Source organism: Triturus cristatus, chromosome 9 (genome assembly GCF_964204655.1).
Source record: "Triturus cristatus chromosome 9, aTriCri1.1, whole genome shotgun sequence".
NCBI classification, from domain to species: Eukaryota; Metazoa; Chordata; class Amphibia; order Caudata; family Salamandridae; genus Triturus; species Triturus cristatus.
Genome location: NC_140592.1, coordinates 635,627,781 through 635,645,637, shown reverse-complemented (window position 1 = coordinate 635,645,637; position 17,857 = coordinate 635,627,781). Strand labels below are relative to the sequence as shown.

At 44.1% G+C, this 17,857-nt stretch overlaps 1 protein-coding gene across 1 annotated transcript in view; it reads left to right on the top strand.

The window, feature by feature from the left end:
• Nucleotides 1-496: 496 nt before the first annotated feature.
• The window catches only part of PPP5C (protein phosphatase 5 catalytic subunit), a 407,441-nt gene continuing 390,080 nt past the window's right edge, over nucleotides 497-17,857 (top strand). Inside the window, exon 1 of the mRNA XM_085625671.1 lies at nucleotides 497-740. Coding sequence (XP_085481797.1) covers nucleotides 656-740 — 85 coding nt within the window. The 5' untranslated portion in view covers nucleotides 497-655. The remainder of the gene's footprint in view (nucleotides 741-17,857) is intronic.

The following is a 17,857-nucleotide window of genomic DNA, read 5'->3' as shown; positions in this document are numbered from 1 at the left end:
CATTCTTATGTGAATTTAGAGTTCATCTGTTTGTATCTTTTATGTAATTCATGTATTCTGAAGTCCTTATATAATGTATCTGGTTCTATTGTAAGCGCTCCGACAAGCTTTGGGTAAAGTTCGCCCTATATTAAAAACGCATACATAAATAAATACAGGCTCCTGCAAAGCTCTTTTTGTTCCGTTTCTTCTTGGTACATTACAGCTATTTTTAGATTTTTTAATAAACAAGTTTGCCTTATGCTTTCTTCAGAAATGTATTTTGTTTTAACAGGCGTACCTTTAAATCTCCTGCTACGTTTGGTTACTTACACACACATGTCCGCGGCTCTGACTTAAAAGCGAGAGTAGCGGTCTAGTGTTCTGTACGGCAACCTGTAGTTTCTGCCTTACCCACAAAAGAGTATTCTGCGCAGGCGTACTGTAGTCTTGCTTAAAGTAACCTCATGTCCCTAAGACCGCACCCCTTGAGCGCGTCCTGTATCTAGGAGACGTCATAACAGCGCGTGCTATAGACTGCCTATACCCTGCCTTCTCCAGGTGACGTTCGGTCGGGCGCGTGCGCAGAGGCGCTTGGTTCGCGACACTTTGCGCTACCTTAGTTTGACAGCGCTTCGCTTTCCCATGTGGAAACAGGCTGCTTTACGGTGGTAAGATGGCGGAAGGAGAACCGGCTGGGTCTTCAGGCCGTCTGGAGAAGGCCGAAGCGCTGAAGAGCAAAGCAAATGACTATTTTAAAGGTACAGAAGCTGTTTAATGTCGCTGGTATAACTGTCAATTCAAAGTTTTACCGGAGGAGGGTCCGCGGTATAATGAATAGGTATAAACACCTGACATAGAACATTGTAACTCACCGGAGTGGAGTTCGGGGACAGTAACTCAACCCTTGGAAAAACTGCCTTCGTGTGAGACGGCATAAAGTAAAGTAAAGATTCGGGATTTGGTGGTGGGCAATGCCATAGTCTTAATATAATGAACTATACACGTGTGCTCCTATGTAATGACATAACTTTGGGAAGGGTAGCCGCTATGTTGCCTGTCGGGTTTAGCAGTAGTACTGTCCTTGAAAGAGGTGTGCAGAAGCATGAGCTCACACTATTTAGGGAGAAGTAGGTCATGAATTGGGCTAGCGTTTGAGGAGCCTCACTGTTGAGTGCCCCTCTGGTTTGCCGACATGTATTTCTATTCAACGGTTGTAAGAGATGCTCAGTGCAGATGATGGTAGTTAGTCTCGAGTGCTTTTGTCACTGACAAAGGAATGCATATGACGGGTTTAAGTTGCTGGACTTATGTTGTTGGGTACTTTGGTGCCCAGTAGGGAAATAATTTTCTTTTAATGACCGCAAAGGTTTTGTTGTCAGGAACAACATTGATCACGTGCTCCAACTGAGCATGATGTCTTTGCCTACTGAAATGCTGTGGTCATGTCCAGTGGTTGTAATAACTAGAGCGTTGCTTTGTGTCACTGGAACGTTGCTTTGTGTCACTTGAACACATGTCGAGGCATTAACAATTAAGGGTGTTATTGGGGCTCTGTGTTGCACTGTGCATTATTTAGCGTGTTTATGTAATTCTAGGCTGTGATGGCTGAAAGGAGCAAGGTCTAATCCTCCTTCACAAGTCCAGAAATGTCAAATATGGGAATAATGTGCGACGCTTTCTGAAATGTTCCTCATAAAAATATTGAGGTAGAAAGGCTCTAGGTTCCATGATTGGGTTTGTTAACTCATTCACTCGTGGTCTGGGACACAGCCTAGTACAGGCAGGGCCTTAGACTTTTTTGAAAACGTATACATGTAATATGTTTATTACCTCTACATCTGACGTTGATCCTTGCAATTAAAGTTAACGTTAATGGATCGTTAAGGAAGCTATGAGAATGATCTACTTTCTTTGAATGTGTTTGGTGCACGAGTCGCAGTCTAAAGGCAGATAGCTTGTCAGGTATGCCTACTGAGTTGAAACTCTCGAGAAATGTGTGGTCCACTTTTGTTAATGTTTTGCTTATCCGGAGCAAAGCAAGACAGTGCACTGTAACAGTCAATCTAGCTCCAGACTATCCACTTTCGCGTAAACTTAGAAACAGTGCAAGCTTTTTCCAGGGTTAGTATTAGGGCTAAATTTATTTAGCTTTGATGCATGTTACAAATTATGGAGCACTAGTGGAATAAGTGCCTCTCGTTATGGTAAAGTGTATTTTTTCTCTGTAGAGAGCGCATGCAAGTTTTGTTTCTCTTTTTCAGGTATCGCTCCGTCATTCAGTCCCTCAATCATCACCACCATACCTGCATGTCTGTGTCCAGATCCGTATATGATAGGTGCTCGCCCTTGCGTCACAGGCTTGCTTATCTAGGTGGTGCCTATCTTTTCTTAGTAACTGGTGCCAATAGCTTGAAGAGGAGATCAGTTTTATGACCCTTTGAGTCCACTTCTTTTTCCTGGGTACAAGAGGGAGAGTAGGTCCAGTCCTTTAGGGCTTTTCTCGGGTCAAAAGAGCAGTTTTGGTCCTCTACACCTAGTCTCTTGCTGGAAGTGTAGTCCTGCTATTAGCTAGTGACCTAATTGGCTGATACCATGCTACTACATCAACCGGGAGTCAGGTCCCTGTGGTATATTCCAGCCAGTGGATACAAGACTTTCAGCCCAACCTGCTGTGTGCATGTCTGACACTGGGGAGGAGGGAATGATCTCCAAACTGGTGCAAGTGAGTGACTGAGTGTAAGACAGTCCCAGACCAGGTGCGATAAACCTTGCATGGGGAATGGAGAAAGACTGTAAGAAGTTGGTTACGCAGGCCCCAAGATAATCCATGTAATCTGGTCTTTAGACCAAGAAGATTAACACATCAAAAGGTTCTCATTAAACCTAGCAGATAAAAGGAGGAATCCAGAGAGATCTATCAAATGCACTACCACAGGAATTTACATGGTGATGAATTGTAATGGTGTGATTAGGCTATTGTAGCCTACAGTCGCCTATTTCCACAGTAAAACAGTCTGTCCAACGCTCCTGTCTCTATAAGCCAGATAGGCAACTCTGACTTTATGATATGAAAATCTGTCTCTGCAGGAGAATGGAACCTCATAGTATTTCATTTTTATTGGGAGATGTAGTTGTTACAGCATAGAGCAAGACTGGGATACGGCTGCTCTCCAGGAGAAAACTGCACCATAAAACACTAACAGGAAATCTCCAGACCTGAGGAGAGTAGTCAGGGGACCTGTGGTTGTCCTGTCACATGTTATTGTCCTCTGATAGCCACAAGGCAGACAGCCAGGCTCCCTGTTGGAAGTAAGGAGATTTATTTTTATGATGTGCGGGTACGATGTAATTCTTAAGTGTGTTTCAAAGAATGATGGCCTGAAAGAAAGGATAGAGCACGTGAAGGAACTTAGTTTGTGTGCAGGGACAGTATGCTTGATGAATGGTACAGTATGTAGTAGACGGATTGTTGACAAACCGGACCCTTCAAGTTAGCATGATTCCACTTTTAACCCCCTCCAATTAGTGAGCTAGCACTCGAAAGTGTGGTAGGGGCGTTTAAGAAAAAACTCTAATAAAAGGCTACCATGAATTGGTTGGGTGGAATTGGTCCTACCTTTTTTCGGGTGCCGACTTCTCTGTGATCGGTAACTGATATTTATTGAGCTAGCGTCTGTGGTGTACTAAAAAGCCATAGCCCTCTTTGCCTGAAGAACACAATTGACCGCAACGGGGTTGCTGCGCTACTCCTTTTGGACCTCTCGGCTGCCCTTGACATGGTTGACCATGACACTGTGCTACAAAGACTCTACAAAGCCGGCATAGAGGGGACTGCTCTAGACTGGATCACGTCCTACCTTCGAAGCTGAACTAATGTCATCCATACCCCACCTTTCTTGTCCAAACTGTACTCCACAAAAGCTGGGAACCCTCAAGGCTCTATCATCTCACCCATGCTTTTCAACATCTACATTGTCATTACCAGTACTGATCAATCAATTTCACCTCACGTGCTATAACTATGCAGATGACACGCAAATACTCCTTCAACTGGAATGCCCCAAAGATATTGGAAACTCGCCAATTTTCAATTGTCTCAGAGCCGTGGATGGATGGATGACTTGATGCTATCTCAAATTGAATGCTTCCTCAACGGAAAAATTCATGTGTGGCGATTGGAAACATTATAACCCACTTGCCGCCTGGCCTGATGATCTGGGATCACTGCCTAAAGTATCGAAGGAAGTAAGAGACCTCTGAATGACCATGGACTCCAAGCTATCGATGAATGCCCAAGTGGACAAACTAGCAAGATCAAGCTTTGTTACTATAAAAACTCTGCGACAAATCTTCCCCCATTTGGGATTTTCACACTAGGTCGAAGCTACCATATCCTTTGTTCGGCCAAACTCGATTATGCCAATAGCCTTTACCACGGATCACCTTTAACGACCATGAAAAGACTACAACGGATTCAGAACTCGGCTGCCAGTTTACTCTTGCATATCAAACCGCGAGACCACATATCCCGTGCCTTGAAAGCCATGCATTGGTTACCGGTTGCCAGAAGATCCACGTTCAAGCTGCTACATGGAATGGGACCGCTCTTCATCAGGAATAAAATCACCAAACACGTTCAACAAAGGAACCTCTGCTCTAGAGTGGCACCTCGCCTCAAAATCCCAAGATACAAGGAAAAAAACCATGGGTGGCGCATCCTTTTCTGTTCAAGCAGCCAAACTATGGAACTCTTTACCGCCCAACATAAGATCCACGGACAACCACCTTTTCTTCAGAAAACTACTCAAGAATTGTCTCTTTCCCACATAAGCGCCATACACAAACAGAAATATACAGCATATCCCTCTGTATATAAGCATTTATTTGTACTATAGATATGTACCTATATATGTGTTTTGCTTTGTATAAACATGCAGAATCATTGTTTGAAAAAAAAAAATAGTTTTAAGTACCACACTTGAAAACCAGAGTTTATCCTATGCATCTTTAATCTACATAATACTTACTTCCTTTATGCATCTATATACCTTCCATGTACTTGTATATGTATTACTTTTCTTCAAAAAAAGCATATTCAATGCACTACCCTATTTCTCACCCTATACCTCTATCAATGTCTTTTAATATATATATACTCATTTCCTTTATGCATCTATATACTTTCCATGTACATATGGATCTCTCTACCTCCACTCCGACTCATCTCAAACCTCTTACTACTACTCTTTCAAATACACTACCCTATTTCTCACCCTATACCTCTATCAGTATATCCTTTACATCCACTCTCTCATTCATCCCAAAGCCCATACCACTACTTTGATCCCCAAAATAGCCCTTTTTGACTCTCCCCTACTCTACCCCTCCTTGCACCATCTGAAACCTTTTACTATACTGACCCCCCCCCCCCCAAAACAAGCCTCTCTAAACTCTTCCCTTCCACATCCCTTTTTACTCATCCCAAGTCTCCTCCTACTGCTATGACCTCCAGAAAAAAAAATCTAAATCTTCCCTCTTCTATGCCTCAACTATCCTTTTCTAGCAAAATAACACACTAACATGGCCACTTCTCAAATTTCATATTTCACTATACTAATTCACCACTAATCCTTTATGGGTTCCAGAGCAGCGTTCTATTCGCCGAAAAAGTGATTTCAACACCTCATCAGGGGTAGCAAGCACTATATAAGTGCAAACCCTTTTTCTCTCTTCTATCCCTCCGCTACCCTTCTCTATCCAAATAACTGAATAACATATCCACCACTCAAATTACTTTCATATTTTCACTATACTAATTCACCACTAATCCTTTATGGGCTCCAGAGTATTGTGCTACTCGCCAAAAAAGCGCTTCAACACCCCATCATGGGTAACAAGCTCTGTATAAAAGGAAACCTTTTTCCCTCTTCTATCACTCTGCTATCCTTCTCAATCCAAATAAGTGACTAATATCCATCACTCAAATTACTTTCATATTCAACTATACTAATTCAGCACTAATCCTTTATGAGTTTCGGAGTAGCGTGCTACTTGCCGAAAAAGTGATTTAACGCCTTGTCGCGGGTAGTAAGCGCTATATAAATGCAATTACAACACAATATATAGTTAATAGTGATTTAGAGAAAGCCAAATCTCTGTAAAGTGTTGAAGTTGTTTATTCCGTCAGCCACAGAATGAAAGGGAGAAAAAAGATGGAATAGGGAATTACCACCATCCATATGCAAGAGTAGGAGGTCTTGAACAGCAGAGAGGTGTGGAAACTTATACAAGATCTACTTGTCCAAGGGCCTGGAGGCTTCATAAATATACATGTCCTATAAGCAAAACAATCCAGTTGTCCCTTTGGTGCTATGTAGTGAGATGAAAAATTATGGCAATGTTATCAGAGCTCTGATTATAGATTCTCTGATTATGTCAGGATTCATATTGCAGGGTTTGAATGCTAGCAATGACCTTATTCTTGCCACCTTTGTACAAATCTGCATACTAGTGCTGGAATTTGCAGGAAACTGCTTCCAGGGTTGTAAATTCCTTTTGAGAGTGTACACACCTACAAACTCACATGTTGAAGGGTGTTCACCAACTCGCCTCTAATCTTCACCCTCACTGGGGAAGGTTGAAAATGTACTCCTGGCAAGTGCAGAAGTTTAACTTTTTTTTCAGGGTGGGGAAAGAAGAGATTGTAGAGAAAGTGAACTTGAACATGTTCAAGAGATTGTCATATGAGCAAATATTCAGATACATATTTGCTTATTCTAAAACGTAGTTCAAATTTTATCAAGGAGTACGTTTTCCAGGCCTACACCAGTAAATTCTTGTGAATTTATGAAGTCGTAAATCTGCACTGTTGCAAGGACATATACTATGAGTGCAATTGAGTGACTTTCTTTAAAAATTAGGCCAATAATAATAAATATTAATATTACATATAACTTCATGTATGGTTAGCTTCAGTGTGAGTGACTGCATTATCCCTTTCACAAGGGGCACATTGGTACACAAGGTAGTTTCCTTTAGTGCCAGGGACTTCTATGGCACCATGTGATTTTTGAGAGTAAAAAAAATGTTTTGCTTTTATCCAACGTTTTTTTATATTGGTGCCTGCCCAGCAGCTATCACAACAATAAAGTTTTACGAAAACAATGTAAAAAAAAAACCTCGTATTGACAAATCCAAAAAGCAGACAGCCAACGCCAGACAATTGATTTTGTCGATGATTGTTTATTTCCATGTTTCCTATACTCTTACTGAGCCTGGTTTTACATAGATTTTTCCATTACTACTTTTTTTTGCCAATACTGGTATGTCTAACACTTTTTACTAAAGGACGCTTCAAATAAATGAAACCTAAAATTCACAGTAGCTTAGCTTGGTTTGTTGCACATTTTGCATATTATTTGTGTACATTTTATTTTGAAAGCAAAGACTCATCACTCTTGCATTCAAGCTTCTGCAAGCATTTGCATCTAATCAGAGCATTCTGGGAGCATTATAAGTAGCCTCATAATGTTAAACTTTGCAGACGTCTACATATTTTCATACTGGAATGAGTCAGTAGTGCAACCTGAGCTCGCAGCACTTCCTTAGAGCTCTCATACAAGTCCAAAAAGCATGGACATATGGAATCAAATCTTACCTTAACTGCAGACTGTGCTCTTTCACAGATCCATAATGTGGTACTGTGAACTGGCAGCCAAAGGATGTATGCTGCACGGAGGTGCTCATTTTTGTCCCAAGGACAAAATAAACATGAAAACATGTTGCCTTTGCCCCCTACCATATGTCCTGGGTGTCAGGCGATCGGAATTTCACACCCCTGACAGCATTTCTGAAGGTTTGACTTTCTTAAGAAGAGAAACTGGTACAAGGCCGTCTTTGGTCTGTGTATTCATTGAGGGTGTGGTTGGTGTCCAGGGTGAATTGTGTATCATTGGCATGTTGATGAATCTTGATGCTGTTATCTGTGAGTAGAGTACCAAGCAGTTCCATCTAAAAGTTAAAGATGACCGGAGACAGTATGGAGCCCTGGGGGATGCCACAGATGATTGGGATCTTTTGTGATCTGATGGTGCCCATGTGAACAAACTAGTGGCAGTTGCAAGGTAAGATGAGAACCAGGAAAGGGCATTGCTGGTGAAACCTATTTGAGACAACATGGTGTGTATGAGGGTGGGATCATCAACTGTGTCGAAGGCAGAGGAGAGGACCAGCAATTTTAGGAAGCTGGGGCCATCATATGAAAGAATATTAACATTTGTTATATCTGTTGCATGGAGAATTTTCAATTTTATTAAGGACATGGAGGCGAGGATTATGCATCTTTATCTTTACTGCAATACAATACAGCAGCCACTGAAACTTTACCCCATAATAAAACTATATTTCACATGACCATCTTCAATGTTGTCATGAGTACATTGACCATTTAATTCCCCCATGGCTCCTTAAGTTTGAGAGCAACTAAGTAACCTCCACTTTCTTTGCCATTGTAGCACTAAAAATAACAATGATCAGTCTCACTATGAATATTGTCCAATGGAAATCCAAACTGCGACAAGAATCCCCCTTGCACATGCTTCCTATTTAAACAGCCATGGACACCAAAGCTGGTGAGCGTCTCTCCAGCCTCCATTTCCCTCCTTGAAAAACCCTCACTCTTGCTTCTTTTTTTATTTGCTGAGAAGGCAAAACCCAGACGCAACCACGGTTACAACTCATGACAAACTAAAATACAAGGGAGAGTTCAGCATTATTGAATCAGATAAAACATAGCATCAAATGCAGAATATACAAAACAGTTCAACTGGATGGGATAATCCTTTCTCCCATGTCCTTAATAGAATGGAAAATTCTTTATGCGACAGCTAGGATTGTTTTATTCTATGTCGACTGGAGTTTCCAATTTATACCTGTTTAAAGCTGTCCCACAACCACAAAAGCAACATAGACTACTGATTTATAATAAAATGTTCTAAAAGTGGTTTCCTACGGCTAATAGGTCACCCTCGTGATATCCTGTAACCGAGAAGCTGGCTACGGCTCCTCTTGCTGAATGAGCTCTAAACTGAGACACATCTATTCCAAGCTCAGACAAGAGCAAATAAACCTATCTTGTCAACATGGCCACGGAGACTGGTTTATATAGTTTGTGCAGAGCAATATGTAACTGTCCAGCAGTTTACTGGTGCATGCCTTATATACCTTCAAACAGTGCAGAGCACACAGCATATGGTTGTCAGGAAAAGCAAGACAAGACCCAAAGCATGAATTTGTCTTAGTAGATCAAAATGAATACTCCATTCATAGAATATACTCTACCTGGTAAATCCAACACTGATATCTGATACTCTCCAGCATTAAGTCAGACATAACAACACCGTCAAACTGACCGACCTCTGCTTTCTAGATAAATCCGAATCCTCATTATCTGGCCAACTTCTTAAAAACCATCGAACCACATTAACATCCCATAAGACAGTATATTGAGGGTGATGAGCAAATAAAAAAAACCCTCATTAGTTTACAGACCAGAGAGTGTTCACTCTCTGGTGTAACCTCTGTTGGATAATGGCGACCCGAAAAATAAGGAAGAAAATTATTTACAGACCTGTATGCCAGTCTGTTCTCTGCCAACTGCAACATGAAATTCACTACCTTGTCAAACTAGTTTCCAGGAGATCCACATCCCACTCTTTACATCAACCACCCCATCTCCTCCAGGCTGAAGAAAATCTCTTATGGGTATTGTTCGACAAATACTGCTGTAAGGAGAAATTATACAAAATGATGGATGGAATGCCTAAATTAAAAACAGCCACTGGTATTACTCTTGCCACATCCAAGGCCATTATAAATTTGCACACTGTGACACCTCCTTTTGGACTCAACCACATGCAAAGAAGTATTGACCCTGCACCAATGGGAACAGTTCAGCCTGAACTGTCAGGCCAGGTCCTCCCTGAACAGGAACACAAGCAACCCAGGACTGGTTTCAACCTAGTTAGGGCTCCTCTGGAAGTTCTAGCTTGGTTCCAGTGACACAATGTGCATGGAACCAACGTCTGGGCATGCCCATCCCACATTTAGAGCAAAACACTAAAGTTATACAAAAAGTGATGAATGGAATGCTTGAATTAATCTCAGCCACTGATAATTACTCAGGGCCGCATCCCAATCCATCGTTATTTTGCACACCGTCCACCTCTGTTTGGACCGAGCCATATGCAAATCAGGTTCGTCCCAACTCCATTGAGAATAGTCAAGCCTGAACTGCCAGGCCAGTTTCTCTGTGGAGTGTAGCACAAGCAACCTAGGACGTTTGCCCTAGTTATGGCTCTTCAACCAGGTATAGCTATCAGAAATTAGCTTGTTGTGATATGCCAGACAGGTTCCATTGTTTACCTAAATACTCCAGGCCATAAGGGAAAATTGTCCCGATGGTACAAAGTGATGTGGAAGGCCCATTACATCGGACAGAAGTTCCCAGAACATTGGAAACTTCATTAGACAATCGCAGGGCAGGTCTTACAGAACCGGGTATCCATGTTGCTCTCTCCAAACCGGAGTCACTAGAATCAACTCCCAAACCCCCCCCCCCCCCTCCCCTTCTGACATTGCTCTTGAGATAACACCCTCTGGATCATCACAAATTAGAGGAACTCATAATGCATATCTTCACCACCACCCAGTCTTGAAGAAAGGTATCAGTGACTTGAGCCATGGATCCGGCCCCCAACTGAAGAAATTGTGCACCCATGCATTCAGTTGAGATTTAAAAAGACCCATTGAGTAAGGACCATAAAGTTGATTTAGAGTTCTGAAAACCTAGGGTGACAACCTCCTGTTGTTTTTGCCACTCAGGAACCTGCCCTTTGTCCAGGAATGTGTGTTGTCATGACTGATATTTACTGTCGCAGGCAGAAGTGCCGAAAGTCCTTTGCTATCCCCTACTTCAGTTGTTCTTAAGATTACAACTACTGTGGACCCTCACTTAATCATTCCTGGAATCCGTGGACCCCCAATCAATCATTACTGGGACTCTGGGACGCACACTGAATCCTTATTGGAATACAGGGACCCACAAAAGTCTTTACTGAAAGCCGGGGACCTCAGCCTTAGCATTTCTAATGATTTGAACTGCAAAATAGAGCAAAAAAAACACAGAAGCCAGCATTAATCAAACTAATATACAAATTTTGAAATATTTTAATTAATTCACAAATATAAAAAAACAATTTTATTTTTAATGGGAAGGTTGGAGCTTTTCTAAAGTCCATTGAGGCTGCTCATTTTCCATGCCATACTCTGTTTGTTGCACTTGCACAGCTCCCATTGATCAGTCTGAGGATACTAAATTCATTTTTAGCCTCCAAATTCCTTCACATTTACAAAACAGTTGAAAAAATTCCAAGTTACATTTTGCTTCTTTTTTTACATACGCTTTATTAATCTGTTTAATGGTATTTCATTTTCTAAGCGGTCACGGACCCCCTGAACTAGCTTCAGGTTAAGAACCACTGCCCTAGCCTGTAGATGTAGTGAAATGCGGATATGTTTTCCAATCACAAAAGAATACAGTAGATTGTCTTCTCTGTAGACAGTGGTCTGATAGCAAATTAGCCCACTCATAGCTGCAGGCAGTTGATATTCAGATATCATTCCGACTTGGAGCAGTTACCACCCGTGGATACTGGGCTGCATCTTGTCCCAGCCTCACCTGCTGGCATTATTATTATTATTATTATTATGTGTGCTTATATAGCGCTCAACTTACCCTTGGTCATCTTGGCGCTTGCATTGGGAACCTGTCCTGGTTTTTCCCTGTGAGATAACCCATACTGGGCATCCCCAAGGTGAAAGCCAGGCATCCCGCCACGGGGGGGCCGTTGTGGAGATTAAGCAAGCTATTGCCCAGAGTTGCAGAGTGTGAACCCATGATTTGAGTAGGCACCGAAGTGAGAATTATCGAGTCCGTGGACACTTGGGCTCAGACCCTGCCGCGTCGGGAATTGAACCCTGGTCCCGGGTCTGACCTCTGCTTCAGGGTATGCCTTCTCTAACCAGTGAGCCACACTTCTCCACAAGACTCCATTACTGTCCCTGGCCGGCACCCAAAGATGGTTTTGCCATTCCTAGGCCTTATGTTGCCTAACCACCAGGAAAGCTTAGTTTGGTTTTCTGTTGACCGAGAAATCTAATCCGCATAGAAGAATCTCTAAAGGGCACTGTAATGCAGTGGACCAGGAAATATCACTCTAATGGAGGAAGCTAACAACCGCACTTTCCTGGCTAGGGACCTCAAGGACACACACTGGTTGTACAATGTTAACCTTAATTATTTCTTGACAAACTTCACTTTCTGTATGGGCTACAGGAGTCTTGCGTTGACTGGCTCTACTTGAAAACGTAGAAAATCTATGCATTAGGTTGGTCTCAGAACTGACTTTGCAGTATTGAACTTAGGATCCTACAGCAGTTCAACTGCCCAGGTCAGATGCATCCTCACCGTGGACTGCTCCTGGGCCATTGTAATCAGATGGATGCTAAGTCTCACACCGTTCACCCTGAGGGTTTCCACCACAATTTAGTGAAACACCATGGGACTGAATGGAAGCATTTTGAACTTGTACCAACTTACTTGCCACTTAAACTGAAGAAAGCAATTACACAGACGAAAGATTGGAACTGAGAGGTACATGTCTGTGAGGAGGAGAGATGCTCGCACGACCGCCTACCTTGGCTGTGCTATGCTGATACGAAGGACACCTTCTGTGTTTGCTTTCAGGGTTTCTCAGAGCCTTTTCTCTTTAATATGTTGTCAGAAATGGGGGGGTCTCTAGTTGGCAATGGCTGGCCACTGTCCAAGTAGGGACCCTTCTTCCTAAGTCAGAGTAAGCGGACTACACCCTCTGATAACCCCTGCTCAACCCAGTGGTAACGTAGCACGAGCAGCTAGGCTTATCTCAGATGCAGTGTGTGAAGCATTTATGACCATACACAGTAACACAGTGTGGAACACTACAAAGGGACACCACACAAGTAGTTATAAAAAATAAGTATCTTCATATATAGACTTAACACAAGACCAATAACAGTAAAAAGCCACAATACTAGAAAAATAGGGTTACTCTTGAAATGCTGCAAGAATAGTTCAAGTGTGCAAAGAGGAGTTCAGTACAAAGCAGTGGTCTCTGCGACCCTTTTACTTACAAAGTACCTGGATTCTGTAGCAAAACAACCAAAATGTCGCAAAGGAGCTGTAGCGATGATTTTCCTCATGCAAGACCAGCGATGCGTTGAATCCTTGCCGCAAGGGAGGATGATGCGCTGATCTACAGATGCGTGCGGGACAAAGCGACAAACTTCTCCACGCTAAGCCAATGATGCGTTGAAATCCTTGCCGCAAGGGAGGATGATGCGCCGTGCCTGTTGGGTGTGTGACCCTGTTGTGATGAGAAGAAAGGGAGTGACGATCCGGGTGCGATGCGATAAAAATGGCGGACGCCCGGCGTCCGTGCTGCGATGTCTTGAAGCGATGGACTCGATGCGATGATCTTTGGTTAGCGAGCACTTGGAGGCCCGCAAACGTACGATGCGATAATCTTTGGGTTAGCGAGCAGTTGGCAGCCCGCACACATTCGATGATCTCCGGTAGCGAGCCCTCAGCGGCAGCAGCGCAATGAATTTCTGTGCGTTTTCAGCTGCGGCGGCTTGCAAACGGGTGTTAGCGACGATTTTCAGCACTCTCTTCTCTGTAGTAGAGCTGGAGGCCCTGGAACTCACAGGAGCCTCACCTGCAGATAGAAATCCTTGCTGGGAGGAAACGGGAGGCTGGTGGTGAAGTCTGATGTGCCTGAGACTTCAACAGGAGGCTAGCTCTCTTCTAGCCCTTGGGTGATTGCTTTAGCAAGTTGAAATAAAAGTTCTCTTCAAAGTCCTTTTCCTCTTCTTCCAAGTCCAGTAGTAACCACTGCAGGCCAATCCAAGAAACGGCACACAAGCACAAGGACAGTCACCTCCTGCACATTCCTTCAGTTACACGGACAGAGGTTCTTCTTGTTGTCCAGGAGCAATACAAATTGTAGGGGTTTCAGCACAGATAGTTATACCCCAAAAGTTTTTGTTCTCAGAAGCTACAAGTCACTGAACCCAGCCAGAACCAGATCTGCCCAATCCTGGAGCACTTTGTTTACCAGGCTGCATCCTTCCTTTCAGAAAAAGGGGGTCTGCCATCAGACACACAGTGGGAGTTGGAGCCAGCATTCACCTTGCCAGGCACAGCCCTATTCAGGTCAAGGAGCTACCCCTCCCCATACCCTAATGCCTGACTCAGCCTGCCCTGTCCCTCCAAAACCAGACAGGCAGTACACATAACAGCAGAGCACACTGGAAGGCTTCGGCAAAAAAATACCCACTTTCTAAAAGTGGTATTTTCAAACACCGAATATAAAAATAAACTTCACTAAAAGATGTATTTTAATATTCTGAGCTCAGGCATACTAAATTCGTTTTTTCTACCATGTTCTTTGGGTCAGTTAGGACTGTAGAATGTAATAGTCAAACTGTCCATTCTGGCCTATGGAGAACAGGTAGCCTTACAGTAGTGAAAAACGAAATTGGGTGTAATTCACTACCAGGACATACTATACACACCAAGGCATGTCCTACCTTACACATACAATGCAACCTACCATAGGGGTGGCTTACATGATGCCAAGGGAAGGTTCAGGGGCTGGGAAGTGGGTGCACTTCACAGCCAAGATGGCAGTTCTGGACTGCACACAGACTCTGCAGTGGCAGGTCTGAGGCACACTTTACAAGCGGCTTCTGTGGGTGGCGCAAACCAGCGCAGCAGGCCCACCAGCAGCATTTGGTTTACCAGCCCTGGGCACACACAGGCCACGCTACTAGGGTCTAACAGGCAAACCAAATAAGCCAATCATGGATATACCAATTCACATGTCATATTTACACAGGAAGCATTCGCGTGGTGGCACTGAATGACAGTGGCACAGTGCCCAGAGCATCTATAACCAGCAAAAACAGAGGAGATAACAGCGAAAAATGGAAGGGAGACCCACGCCAATGGTGCCAGGTCTAACATATGTACACCTCAGAGCCAGAGGGGGCGGGTCTTGCCCAGGAAAGCAGATTCCTACATGAGAGAACAGACTGCAACAGTACGTGTGCAGCCACCGCAGGAAGGACGCTTAAGGGACGTTGAACCAAAGGGAACTTCGAGCAAAAGAGCAGCCTGACTTCCAGAGGAGGAACTGCCTGATGGTCCGGAAGCCACGTTGACAGATGCCGAAAGGAGCCAACAAGCGTCCGACATCCCGACAGAGCTACGCCGGTTCAGTAGCACTCCTAGCCACATACCTGGAGGTGCGTGGCTAACACAGGTGCGTGACTGCCTTCGGGTGGGGGTCAGTGGGAGAGTGGTATACAGGACCCGACGAGCACCGCTAAGTAAGCCAACACAGCAGGGCCGTCTCTCCCTCAACCATGGGTTACTACTCACCGAAACAGATTCCTTTTTCACCGGCATGTATTTATTGAGCACCATTCCCTAAATCCTTCGCATCCCCCCGTATTCTTCATTAAGAAGAACTGGTGGAGAATACAAGTACCTTCTTAAGGATATTTACTTAACTGTGCTTTTCTTATCTCCGGCGGGAGGCTTCCTGTGGATCGGACCTGAAATAAGCACAAAAAGAAAAGGCGCACAATTATTGACAAACGTACACAGAAAGCAAAATACAAATAAAAAGATGTACAAAATTGCAATCTACGCTTTGGTGCCTGGTTCTACCTATACCAGAGTGTGACAACTCCCTTTAATTTATTTATTTTCACTTTGAGTTTTACAACTTGATGTACACACATTCTTTTGGTGTTAAACAGTCCAGGCTACAAAGCACATTTTGTACAGTCATTAGTATAGTGTTTAAATAAACAATGCAGACCCAACACGCAGCTCCAGTGGACCTGAAATTGCTCTGCATTAGAAGTACATGTCCTTGAGATCGAGATGGACTAGCCATTCCTTTTCTTGCAGAAGGTCCCTTAAAAGATGGATGCCAGCCATCTTGGCATGCTTGTATTGGATCCAGGTGTTACATTCACGAATGTTTAAAACCGGTGTGTAACCCCCCACCCTTTTGAACTAAAAAGATAGTGCTGACAAACCCTCTTTGATGTGTTTGTGTGAGGCAAATAACTTCCTTGCTAGATTGGTTCTGTAGTTCTGCAGCAAGAGTATCCATCTCATGATTATTATGTAGCCTTATTTTTTTTTTATTTTTATTTTTTTTAAAACCTTTTATTTAACACAAGAAATATGTACAAACATGGGCCTACAACCACAGGGGCCAGCCGCTAGTGTAAAAAAGATTACCAGTGACACAAATTACATATCAAGTTCAATGATTAAGACATGGGCAGGTCATACATGAACAGGGTACGGACGTCCCCAATACCCATCAGATCAACAAAATAAACAAAATGAAACAAAAACAAGGCAAAGATTCCGCTATCGCAAGCATGTGCCCTCGCAGGCGGGGGACAGTAACAGTGACGCAATATACTATACCCCAACTCACTTCGAGGAAATCGGGGGGGGGGGGGACAGGAAGAAGGCCAACTACCATTCGTATAGTTCAGTAAGAACCAGGAACATCACAGCTAGGGGGACAATGGTATGTCTAAGGTGACCTCCAAGGGGGGGGTGCAAATGTCCCCGCGATAGGAATTCCTTAGGTTTGCCTCTAGCCACATACACCGTCTTCTCTCTGAACATACACCAGTCCATATTTTCCTTCCATTTCGACACCGTGGGCGGCCTATGGGAGCCCCACAACTGTGCAATGTCCCTCTTGGCAATCATGTTGCCCAGAGTGACCCAGCGCTCTTGTTCCACCCTGCAATCAGTCGGCTCCCATACATTCAACACACATCGCCGAGCCTCTGGATACAACGCCACCCCCGTCACCTCCTCCATTACTGCATGCACTGCAGCACAGAAACTTGCCACCATCGGGCACTCCCAGAGAATGTGAAGAAAAGTACCAAGAAGACCACAGCCGCGCCTACACAAACCATCAACGGAATACCCCATATGGAGCAATCGAGGGCCAGTAACATAGACCCTGTGTAGTATCTTCAACTATACAAATCGAAGGCGAGCCGGTATGGCCACCTCCCTCGGTGAAGCTATAGCGGCGGTCCAATCCTCGTCATCTAGTTCCAGACCATCGGCGATCCAGACCTCTCTCAGATGCGTGAGGCGGTCCGCACGAGTGTTAATCAATGTTTTATAAATCAGGGAGATGGTACTATCAGGGAGATAACCATCGAGTATGCGGTCCTCCAACGGAGAGGATTCAGGGATAGCCCCCGGAGTCGGGAAAGCCGAGCGCAATGCATGGCGAATCTGCGCATAACGAAAGAATTCCCTGTCATGCAGCTTGTACTCCACCTTAAGCTCTTCAAACATCTTAAAAGCACCCCTCGCCCAAAGATCACTCACCCGAGAAATGCCTATCATATCCCATTTCTCAAAACCCTTCGTCCTCCACAGGCCGCCCAGCCTATCTGAAGCATATAGTGGAGTCGCGCGAGACAGACGGCCCTTCCAGCCAGTAGCGGCAGTGGCACTGTGCCAGGCACGTACAGCTGAGTTCGTGGGACCCGTCAACTTGACACCGCCAGACGTGGAATAAAGCGCTCTATTGTAATCTCCGCCTGGCAACAGTAGTTTATCCATCTCGTAGGCAGGATTCACAGCTGGGCCGTACGTCCCATGATTCACCGCCACCAGCTGGGACGCCCAGTAGTACCTCCGGATGTCCGGGAG